Source organism: Drosophila arizonae, chromosome 2 (genome assembly GCF_054131065.1).
Source record: "Drosophila arizonae isolate 15081-1271.41 chromosome 2, UAZ_ARI_1.0, whole genome shotgun sequence".
Lineage (NCBI taxonomy): Eukaryota > Metazoa > Arthropoda > Insecta > Diptera > Drosophilidae > Drosophila > Drosophila arizonae.
This window is the reverse complement of record NC_142922.1, coordinates 12,068,898-12,081,463: the sequence shown is the minus strand read 5'-3', so window position 1 is coordinate 12,081,463 and position 12,566 is coordinate 12,068,898. Positions and strand designations below refer to the sequence as shown.

Here is a 12,566-nt window from a genome sequence, read left to right as displayed (position 1 = left end):
TTCACGAAGGCTCTGCACATTTAAATGGCCGTATCGTGCATGCCATTTCTTGATATCATCAGCACCTTTTGATAAACACAACTTTTCATTATTTTTTGTTTCACACAGAAACAGTCCGCTGATTCTTTTGGCAATTAATATGACTATATTTTCGCTGTCAAAAACTTTGCAAAAACCTGAATTAAATTCAACAGAGCATCCATTTGCGACTGCCTTTCCAACTGATATGAAATTACACTGCAGCCCTGGTACAAATAACACGTCTTTTAGAGTAATTTCAAAGCCACACAGACTATTGATAACTACTGTGCCTCTGCCACAAGCCGTCGTAAAGTTATTTCCGGCCAATTCGATACTTTCGTTGTGTTGCTCAAAGTTATCGAATAAATCACGACGTGCGCACATATGCGATGTTGCTCCGCTATCGATAACCCAAGCATCTTGACTCATACGATAGTTTCCCATCATGCCAGCAAACGATCGTTGATTTGAATGCGCATCTTTATTCTTTCCATTTACACTTTCGCTTTTCCCGCGCCGTTCCTTGCCGTATTTTTCGCTTGCCTCTTTCGTCGTACAATTCGCTGCGTAATGGCCTTGCTGACCACACTTATAGCATTTGAAATACCGGCGTCTGTCTGTCGTCTCATTTCTTCCCCGTTCTTTGCCTCTTTGTCCCGTCTGCCTTGCCGAAAATGATTGCGTAGCTTCTCTTTGATCGCTGATTTTTCGCCTCTCACTCTCCTCTGTCAGCTTGCATTTTATGCTGCTGAAATTCGGCAACTCATCACGAGCTTCTAATGCAACCACAAAGTTCTCGAACGATGATGGAAGACTTGCCAGTAGCATGATGACGATTAACTCTTCTTGCAACGTAATTCCAATTGCTGATAGATTTTCAACAATATTTGAAAACTCCATGATGTACGTTTGCAAATTTTCTCCTTCTGCCATTTTCTTGTTTAAAAGCTGTTTAAACAATGTTACCCTACGCACAGGTCCAGATGATTGATGTAACATTTTCAGTTCATTCCATACATCTTTTGCGTAAATGCATCTCTTCACGTAGTTTACTTGCGACGCACTCATCGACAAAATTAGCACTGCTTTTGCTTTGTCGTTCTCTCGTTTCCATGTCTTGAACGCTTCACTCGTTTCATCTTCTGGCTTCACAAACTCATTTGAAACCACGGCCCATAAGTTTTGATGAACCAAAACACTTTCTACCATGACACTCCAACAGTCATAGTTGGTGTCATCCAGCTTTTCTATATTGTACATGGAACTCATTTTTAGTTTTACTTTTCTGCTTGCAATGTCCGTTATGCACAGAAACTTCTCGAGCTCACTTTCTTCTCTCTGCTTTACACTGTTTCTTTGCACACATACATAAGCCCTGGGCCCATAACCTGTTGGCGAGTATTTGTGCGCGAGTGGATGAGAAGAACCGCAACGTTTGGTTGTTCAAGTGAGACTGATTTTATTATGCTTCTTAATAGCTAAGTACATGATAGCGTTGCCACTAATATGAGAATTGCCATATCAACAATATTGTTCACTTTCGATTTTTAAACTTTTTATCTTATTTACATATTTAATGAAATCACCAGCTTAGGATGGGTAGTTGTCCCCATCATATAGAAACCCAACTATGATTGTTTGTTTCATACAAGAAATTGCCAATGCTTGCTAAGACAATGTCAGTTGGTGCTGTCAGGCCGATTGCATATGCAACAATATTACTCATACCACCCGTAGGCCCGCAGCCCATTACATTTGCAATTTCCCCGCTGCTTTTTCCATTAGATAACCAACAACAGCGGCCATAAGGGCAACAAAACCTAAGCGTGTTACGTTGACTGCTGTGCCATGCCTCAACCGAGCAGCAAAAATTCAAGTTGAGGGTCGTTACATGGGCTACGACACAGAAATACAGAAAGGGCAAAGCTTGTTGCATGTGTGTCAGCACAATGGCTTTTGTTATTGCAGCACCTTTTGTTGTTCTAAATTGCACTAATAGTCCGCAGGGAGTGGCACGAATAACTGTACATCTTAACAAATCACAACTGACATTTGCATCAGAATATGCATGCGAATCGTAATTATGAATGCCAGCATTCAGCTGGGAAAGCATCACTGATCGGGAGGGCAGCCGCCCACACGTATTCCAATCACACCAACCAAACAGCTCGACTTACACGTACTCGTTTCGCTTGGGCCAACGAGCGAACCGCGAATCGCGAATCGCGCACCGTGCACAATGCAAATCAAAGTAGAACTGCGACCGGCACCTTCAGGCAGCCGAGGCCGAGGCCCGGCAGCACCGGCAGCGGTCGCAACAGCCGCTAATGCGCACCACGTTCGTTCGTGGCTCAGTGGTTGAGTGGTTCCGTTGAGTGGTTGTGACGACAGTGAAAACAACTCAAATGTCATTCAAACGGGGATAGCACTGGTATCGTGTATTGAGCACTTTACATGGCGCGCTTCAAGTGCCGCCAGCTGCACTGCGTCAAGAGACACGAGTCAATTGCAATCAACTGCAGACAATTGCAGGCATATGCTGGCTTGTTGTTGTCTTTATAAATAACCAATTTAGAGAAACAATGTGAACTAAAAGGTTTCATCGGCTCTTATCTCTGCGCCGACTTATTTCTGGCGAAATGTCTAATTGCAAAATATCTTTTTTTTTACCCATTTGCTGATTAAATTTTAATACTCTACAGCTCATTTTGATCGTATTAAGATAAGCCTATGTTAATCTATACGAATTGAGCAAATGCGTTAAGTAAATTAAATAATTTTAATTATGAAAGAAAGATGTTCGATTTATTTTCTGATTTTTACAATTATTTAATAAAGGGAAATATCTTGCAAATATCTCTCGTATTTCTTTCCCTCTTTGTTTATATCTTATATCTTTGTTTATTTCATACGTCTCCTTATCTTCTACTGCTTGCTCTGTTTCTCCCCATCCTATGTCTTATTTTTATATATTTATTTATTTTTTTGTTTTTTTTTTTTTGTTCAGTATCTATCTCGTTTTCTCTTCCAGTCTATGCTTTACTCTACCTCCGTTCGTCTTTTTGTTTCATTTTGTTCCCTCGAGTCTAGACTTATTAATGAGCACTAATTCCCCTACACGATAACACACACACTTATAGTCTAAATACATTTTATGAATCATATTTACGTGGTAAGTATTATTGAAATGCTTCTTGTTTTATGTGATATCATCAAACCATCAAACAATGAACATAAATTGATAAGCTCACAAATTTGCACAGAGTATTTTAGAATCGAGCATTTTTTAATAAACTCATTTGTTAAACCTAATTGGATAAACTTACAAAACTATAAAGGGTATTTTATAGTAGTGCTTGTTATAGCATTTCTATTTCGAGTTTTATCACTTTGCCAGTGACTGATAAGAGCGGTGCTACTGACCCATTGGCACAGCTGGCACACGGTAGCGGCCTTTCCCGTTGACAGGTTGAACTTTAATTAATTATTCGGCATCAAGTCAATTGGCTCGAATAATTTATGCCATTATCAATGGGTTGACGCAAAATAGATGAGATCAGACAGGCTACATATCCACCAATTTCCCTTTATCTAATTCGGGGTCCGTCAACTTTGGCTTTGGGTAATTTTCGTGAACTTGAACAGCTACGTAGACAATTGGCAATTGGCTATCTCAAGTGCATGGCTTTATTTTATGGCTCGAGCAAGATAAGCAGACTGATAAAGCGGAACAATACTGCAGTTGGCCTATTGACAACAGCTTAGAACTTATGCAGTCTATGAGCTGTACTAAGGCCTGCATTCATGAGCAGCATAAATGAAAGCTTATCGTTGGCAATTGTCAATGATATTGTGCAATAAGTTATAGTCGACAGAGCTGAGGTGAAGGTCTTTTGTGCAATTGAGTTATGCAAATGCATGCAGCTTTGTAGATAATTCTAAAAAAAATACAATTTTCATTAGCTTTGGATGAGTAGTTCGAGTCGAAAATAAACAAACTATAAATATTCGAAAGTGAACACAGAGCTTATCAACCCATTTGTTTTTCCAAGTGTGAATAACAGGAGTTGACTAAGATTTGAACTTGTTACAATTACCGTTGTCGTTAATATACGAATATATGTATAAATCATTTTAATGTACTTGAAATGCACACGAAATGTTTCGGCTAAATTTAAGGTGTGGAGGTGAATTGAGGTGACGCTACTTTCGAGACTTTATTCTGGATATAGTAGTTCCGAAAGCTCTTGCCCCACTCGACGATGTTGGCAGCCGGGCACAGTATAAATTATTAATCATACGCCATGTGGACTTTGTACTGCAGCCGAACAACGCGGCGTCTCTTTATCGAGAGTCTGTCACAGTGGCAGTCGCATTCACTTTTTATTCTAGCTGTCTTTTATCACAGAATACTGCGTAATAAGGCCACTTAGCAACTGCACTTCCAGATGGTTAAATAAACATATGAAGGCACTGTCATCAATGATTCTTTTGTTATTGTTTTCCGTTTTTTTTTTTTTTTTGCATGTTAGCTGATTGTTTTCAATGAAATATTTAACAAGAGTTGATTCGTTTGCCAATAAACAGCGTCTTGAATTTATTAACTGGAAACTGGGTGACAACGCGATATGAAACGAAACCATCAGCCAGTTAGCATCGTAATTGAATGGTCGCATGTAGCTGCCACATGAGCTTCACATAATGTGTGCATGATAAACATGTATGTATATGTATATGTATGTATGTATGTATATGTATGCATACGTGCGACATTGCATGCTAGCATGGCCAGCAAGTTCACCTGCCACTCAGCCAGCCTCGTACAATGACGCCCACGCAACGGCAGGTGTCGAGTGTGCAATAAACTGGAACGATATCAAATCGGAATCTAAGCACAATTCTCTTACATAATCTAGTTTAGTTTTATTCAAATGCTTCTACTGATTCTAATTACGACAAACGATTTCGATTCACAAATATGACTATATACCGTAATATACTGTAATTTGCGTATTTGTAACAAATGATAATAATTAAAGTCTTCAATTACACTGTCATTCAGGTTGCGCAATTTGCATCTGCCTTAAAACCGCGATATACATTCTACATTTCAAGCATGGCTAATTCTACACCGAAGGGCGTATTGAGCGCATTTTTATACCCTGAACCCATTTTCAATGGGAAATCAGGGTATAATGGTTTTGTTGAAATGTATGTAACAGGGAGAAGGAGGCGTGGCAGACCCCACAAAGTATATATATTCTTGATCAGAGTGACGAGCTGAGTTGATTTGGCCCTGTCCGTCTGTCTGTCCGTCTGTCCGTCTGTCCGTCTGTCCGTATGTATGAACGCGTCGATTTCCGAAGATATAAGAGCCAGAGACTTCAAATTTTTTTTAAAATGTCCGTAATTACAGCGCGCATATCAAGTTTATCATTAAAATTCGATAACTCATCCCGATCTTTTTTTATCGATAAAAAACCTTATCGAAAACCAGTTATAAAATTATATCTTCTACACCTTTATTGCTAGAGTCTCCAAATTTTTAATGTATGCTTACATGCAATTTATACAATTTCGGTTTTTGTTAAAATTTACCCCTCACCCTTAATTTCACCCCCTCACCCTCACTTTTGTAAAAAGCGTATTTCAAATACTAGAGACTTGTGCTTTGGCAATTACATGCATATCCATGTTATAATCAAAATCTGAAAGTTTCATGAAGATCGTACGTCCATAAAAAAAGTTATTAAACAATTAAGTTCTCATAGTAAGCGCACACTGCAGCCCATGCGTGTTTATGGGTGGGTGCTTGTGTGTGTATGTGTTTGTGTATGTGTGTGTATGTGTTTGTGTATGTGTGTGCGTATGTGTATGTGTGTGTGTGTATGCGTTTGTGTATGTATGCGTGTGTGTGTGTGTCTGTATGCGTGTGTGTGTATGTATGCCTGTGTGTGCGTACGTGCCTGTGTGTGTGTGTGTGCGTGTTTCTTGTGTAAGCTGAAAGACGCGAAAAATTATTGAAATATCTATTGCTCCAAGGGTTCAGGGGATCTCGTAGTCGAGCAGTCTCGACTAGAGCTTTCTTACTTGTTGATATTATTATTTGTATAAGAGGAACTCGAGTTTGAATTCGCTCAACAATAACAGCTAATGATAGCCACTTGAGATAGGACACGATAAGCAAGCGTCGGCTCACAGCAGATACATATATATTTGCAAATGCGTAGAATAATTATAAATTTGTGTTCCCTGATCCGATTCACAATAATTTGTTTTGTTATAAGCCAACGTTCAGTCGACTGTAACTACTCGAAAAAGAAAAAATCAATTTACATGGCTGCCATCATCATCAATATGTATAATTTATGTATGGATCCATTAACTTAGATTTAAATGTGCTTTAGAGAAGTCGTTCGATCGATTTAAAGTCCAAATCAAAATATAATGAATCGCCACTACTAATGAGTCAACTAAACTCTAGACAAGAAAATTACTTAAAAAGATTCTGTTGAATTTGTATACCTTAAAAACCAAATAACTTGTATGTATATTTATATATAAATGTGGGTAAATAATTATATATAAACAGAAAGGTAAATTAAGCCCGAAAATAATGCAAAATATATTAAAGTGGTTCAAGTGAGGAACAGGTTTTTTATATATGTATATGTAAAATTAGCTACTGCGAAAATATGGATAAATTTTGAAAAATATATGAACAACAAAAAGTGTATATCAAAAAGAAAAGATGTAAGCGTCAATTACGTCTTTTAAGAGCAACAATAAGTATCCAAGCAATATCATTACCACTACCGAAAAACCTATGTACATATATACCTATGTCTCTACAAATATAAATATTCATTATCTATTTATAATCATTTTAATTTGTGGATCCATTTCACTTTTGTTAATATTGTCTTAATTATGAACTGTCAGCCTGACTGAAAAAAATTCTTAAACAAGTTATGCTAAATCTAAAGGCATTGATTTATGTAAAGACAAGCAGACAGAAGTGTATATCTATGAGCGTTCATTTATATCAAGCTATATACCCAACATCAGGCCATATTATAAGGCATACATTATAATAATTTTTGATTTTATATATATCTTTTCTTCTTGCTACCATGAGGAAAAGAATCATACGTCGCAGAGCCTTGGGCCTCTAAAAGACCGTGTCTGAATCGTTAATGAAGTGGTTTTAGTCAACCAATGGGTGACATGATTAAATCGGCTAGCTTATATGATATCACTTATAGTATGTTTAGCGTGTACAGCAGCGCAAGCTAAGAATTCCCTAATCGACTTGACTATTTCGCATAGACAAAAGAAATGTGTAGCTGACAAATCTAACAGCTGTCACTAGCAGCTAAGCAAAGCAAATGAATTCACTTTCGTATACTACCAAATAAACCCTATCAACCGGCATACGGCATACGATATAGGGCATACGACATAGGGCACACAGTATACGGTATACGATTTAGAGTGTAAAGCAAAATGCCATAATAGGGCAGCAAGTGGTTGTTGGTGGGTGTTTCTGGCTAAGACAGGGCAGACACGCGAGAGAAGAGGGCGCGGACACCAGCGTGGGTGTGGGCTGGCTGAAAACTCACCTTAACCTTCGAATGCTTGGGATGAGCGGCAACAAAGCGCCAAGCAGAAGCACAAGAAATGAAATAATCAGTGGTCTGGACTGCCTATATATATCATATGTACATATATATATATATATATATATATACACGATATATACATATACATATGAACATTATACATATACATGTCTATGCTGTTTTGCTTGGTGGAAACGTGTTTTGTGTACGCGATATTTGTTTGCCTCCGAACAGCTGGATAACTCCACTATTCGACTATTTTGCGGCACAGTGCAGGGCAGTTAAATAGAAGAGCCAGCAGCGTGTGCGCCAACTGCTCAGTTGAATCGCACTGCCACTGTAAATACAATGTTCACACATCTGTGAATGCACATATATGTGAACATTGTATATAGGCAATATACGCATGACAAATTATGTGTGATTGTGCGCTTCGGTCACTAAAGCAATTTTTCACTTTTAATAAATTTGCATTTCTATATTTTTAGAAGAGCTTCAGACTGTATATTACAAATTCGAGTTCAATTAGCATTTCATACCTGCTCGGTTATCATTTTTATTTTGTTTTATCAATTTTATTTAAACAAGAAACCAGAATTTCTTTGTTAATACTTTTATTGTTATTCTTGTATTACGATAGCAGCGAGCAACCATCAGCAAGCAGCAACAAGCACGCGACTTTGTTGTTGTTATTGTTTTCGTTTTTGTGAGGGAGGAAACTGCTGTGTGGAAGCTCTCGCAAGATTTGAATAAGATTTGTCGGCTAGCATAGTTTATAAAACTTACATATGCACACATTAGTACCTACAACATCTATCTATATACATATGTATGTATACATATACACATGGGGACAACAATAGAGCACTCACTCACACTAGATTCAACTTGACGGGCACAAAACGCTTTTTCCGCAGCAGAACACAAACGACAACAACAGAGCGTCCACAGCGCTCGAACGCTCAGCAGCAACTATTTATTATTACAAAAACCACATACACGTCTGTGGGGAACAGATACACACATGCTCATACCCGCGCACACGCATGCACACACACATGTTTATTTACTGTGAGTGTCAACAAAAAACTTTGACGCTACGTTAAAAGCAGCTGGCGCGGTTGCTAGGCTCAAGCTTTTCGAAGCTTTGAGCAGATGTAAAACAAAATACAGTGAGCGAAAGAGTAAAGCGCAATGAAAAGCTAAAAGAGCTATTGCAATACGGGGCTGACAACTTGTTTCAAAATCAAGGCGGTATTTTATTAAGTTTAAATTTGGTTGCGTTTTTTTAATAGCATATACACATATATGCAAACATATGAAAATATATGTTTTTAACAAATTGAATTGACCCTTCAAATAGTCATGCCAAAAAAAGAGACACCTGAGTCTTCTTTGACTAGCGTCGCAGCCAAATGTGTTTTGGCTGTCACAAAAATTACAATAACGTTACATTCAGCGGATTCCGCGTTCAAATGCCGTTAGTCCAAATATTCAGTGCCCAATTCAGGAGGACGATGAAGACGAGTCCGAGCTGCTGTCGCTGGAGCTGGAGTCGCTGCTCTGGTCACGTTTGCGGCGTCGCGACTTCTTCTCATCAATCACTTCATAGCTGGGCAGTGTGGAATTGCTGGAGTCCGAGCTGCTGCTGCTTGAACTGCTCGACTCCTCAATAACAGCCTCGATTTTGCGCGATTTCCTAACCAAATAGATATTAGCAACATTTATGATTTGATTGTCCAAATATCACTTACTTCTTGTCGGCCTTTTCGGCATTCTTAGCGCGCTTCAATTTCTTGGCATTCATCGGATCGCAATCGCTCGGAGAACTGCTGCAGTTGCGCTTCGATTTCTTGCCCTTTTTATCCTTGTTGCTAGCCTTGGTGGAGTACAGATTTTGTGAGCTGGCAGTGGAGTAGCCCGTGTCCTTGCGCTTGCGTTTTTTTCTGTGAGTAATGAAACTATTGTTATGTAATATTCCATTGTCCCGTTGGGCAGGCGACCTACTTATCCTTCTTATCTCGCTTCTTTTTGCTGTAACTGGCTTCTTGTTCCACAAAGTCTCTATCCTTAGCTCTGGTTTGATTAAATGAAGCCATATCTATTATGTTTATAAATTTAATTTTTGTATGCACTCACTTCTTAATCTTCTTTTTGACCTCCCCGCCACGTTCATTGGATATCATATAAATGCTGTTCTGGTCCGCATCGTGCACTCGCCTGCGGGATTGATACTGACGCGCCTTGGCCATGCGGCTTTCACGTCGACTCTTCCAGAACTCCGCATTGACCACGTACAGGCGGTACAGCTGAAGTATAATCACCAAGGAGTTTTTGCCTGGCATATTATAAGATTTAGTTTACCTCAACAAAATATTTAGTTCTGACTTACAGGTAAAAAACACGTTCATGTAGTTAATTATTTTATATTGAAATATAATCAATAAGCGAAAGGTGAGAAATGGCGCATCCTGAAGAATTACGTTCAGCACAATGCCTATCAAAGAGGGAGAAAAATTATATCATATATATGTATGTATATATCTTGTCTTATATATTTTTACGTTACCCCAGACATCAATGCCACAGCAGCAGTTCTGACAGCAATCCGCCTGTCTGCAAGATGCATCATATTAAATATTGTTAAATTAGATTAAATATTCCCACTTACTCCTCCTTATGATGTGAGCCGCTGCCTCTCGGTCGCCTGCCCCGTGTGGCTGACAGCACAATGGTAAACTGCATCAGGCTCCAGGACCAAATGCCTAGAGTGAGGAATACCAAAAATCCAATGCGTGCAATGGAATCATCTTTGTAGGAGTCAAAGAACTCGATGATATCCGCCGCTGTGCCAATGTAGACCAACAGCAGCTGGCTGAGCTGGTCGCGTGTCAAGTCACCTTTGGGCAGCAGCCAACGGCCCACAATCAGAATCAGCATAAGAAACTGTTCGATTAGCGTGGTCCACGTATCTGGGCTAATCACGGGCAATGTGATCCCAGCATCGTCCAGCAGATCAGCCACTGGCACCATGGCGCTGTTATTGGTGGTGCTGGTAGCGGTGGCGGCGGTTCCGGCGCTGGTGATGGTACTGGTAAGGTTGTTGTCAGTGATGGCATTGCTAGCATTTACATTGACCAACGAGCCATTTATCACCAGTAGGCGACGCTCGATCTTATCCAGCTCAAGCAACCAAATGGCCGGCACAATGCTGCTCAGGTACAGAAACACCGAGGGACAGAACCTGCAGAGGAGAGAAGGGAATGAAGCGATGGCGCCAAAGCGAATGTCCAAAACAAACAAGCAAGTCAAAGTGATGCGCCCCGCGCCAAAAGGTAAACAACTGGCCCAAGACACGGGCGAACAATCTAGTGCCAAAGTGAAATTCCATTAAAGTTTTTTACTACAACGACGCGTGGGTGGGTGCCCGGAGGAGTGGTCTTTGTGGTCATGCTGGTTTGTCTGTGATTGGTGGTTGCTTGCACACACATTAACCACATGATTTCACTTTTAATTGAAAATCAAAGCGCCCGACCGAACATGACGTCAGCTCGAGCCGATTTTTTGTTTACGTTGGCTCAGACTATATAAGCGATTGATAGATGGATGCGTAGCTGGAAGGATCTGTCGACTTACCAGCGCCATTCTTGCGTCTTCTTGATCATTATGGTGAAGATGCCCTCGAGCAGCAGCAGCAGCAGCGGCCCACATAGCGTCCAATATATGATGTCCTTCTTAAACGTCGTCACCTGCCAAATGGCCAGCAAGCTGTGGGCGCTGAATATGATGCGCGTGAGGATCGCCTTGATCGTTGATATTATTTTGGCCATGATCAGATGAGCAGCATAGTCTCCAAGCTAAACGGTTAACTACTAACTAAGCTAGTTAGTTGCAGCAACCAACAAGACCAGACGAGACAGGACAAGACGAACCGCACGCAGCGAAGCTCCAAACGCAACTAAAATTGACAGACAGTAAAAATCGCAAGCCAAATGCTTTCATTAGATGTTTAAACGCTTTTTAGGAAATTAAGGACAACGCAGCGAACAGCGTGATACATAAACACGAGTAATTGGTGAATGGACAGCGTTCGCGTGGTTCTTGCCCGCTAAATCCGAATACTTCAACGTAAAGGCCAAGCAATGTGCTTGATTATAATATCAGTGGGATACCTGTCACATTGTGCAGGTATTACATTAGTTCATTGAATGAAAGTTATTGACCGAAATTAATAAGGCATTTCAAATGCAATTTCACCAATATTTCTTTTTTTTTGTCCTTATATTTTTAATTTGATTAAATCTTCAAAAGATTAAACTGAACGAATAATAGGTACATCTGAAGACTTCTTTTGGGCGCCATTTTGCTAAGATACGGTCCTGTCAATGACTCGCTAAAAAAAAAGAACACACTCGTGGCATGCACCATGAACTCACACTAGCTGTATCTGAAGTCACATGACCGTTTAGTGCTTTGACAGCTTTAACTGTCTTTCACCTCAGCTTGACTGACTACAAATGCAAAGCAAACAAGTCGCGAGTGTCTGAGTCCTGAACCTTGGCCATCAAAAACGTGGGCATGTCCTGTCAGATAGCCAACTTATGACTGTCATTAAAGTGCCCACTAAATTTGACTGATATTTATGTTGATTTAGCGAGAGTTAGGTCAATTATTTTCTGCACGTGAAGCAAGTGAAACGAGTAATGAGAAAACAACATGCAACCAACTGTTGAAAGTTGATTCTGATTTCCTTTTTCTAAATACGTTACCTTAAGTCAACTTTCAATTGAATTCCAAAACTTGAATAGCGCGCCATTTAAACCAAAGGGAAGATCTGATTTGCATCGTGCTGCCAGATACCAAACAAATGGGACTATCGATAGCATTCATGAATGAGATTTCAGGCATCGATAAATTAATGTT

The 12,566-nt window shown here is 39.7% G+C and overlaps 1 protein-coding gene across 1 annotated transcript; it reads right to left on the bottom strand.

The window, feature by feature from the left end:
- Positions 1-8,876: 8,876 nt before the first annotated feature.
- Positions 8,877-12,534, bottom strand: LOC108610130 (transmembrane protein 26). The gene is made up of 8 exons (XM_018002029.2): positions 11,280-12,534; positions 10,315-10,887; positions 10,213-10,259; positions 10,036-10,140; positions 9,783-9,981; positions 9,651-9,719; positions 9,398-9,589; positions 8,877-9,342 (listed from the first exon to the last, which is right to left on the bottom strand). The coding sequence occupies exons 1-8, from the start codon at positions 11,471-11,473 to the stop codon at positions 9,150-9,152; spliced, it is 1,572 nt and encodes a 523-aa protein (XP_017857518.1). The 5' UTR covers positions 11,474-12,534; the 3' UTR covers positions 8,877-9,149.
- Between the last annotated feature and the right edge of the window lie 32 nt (positions 12,535-12,566).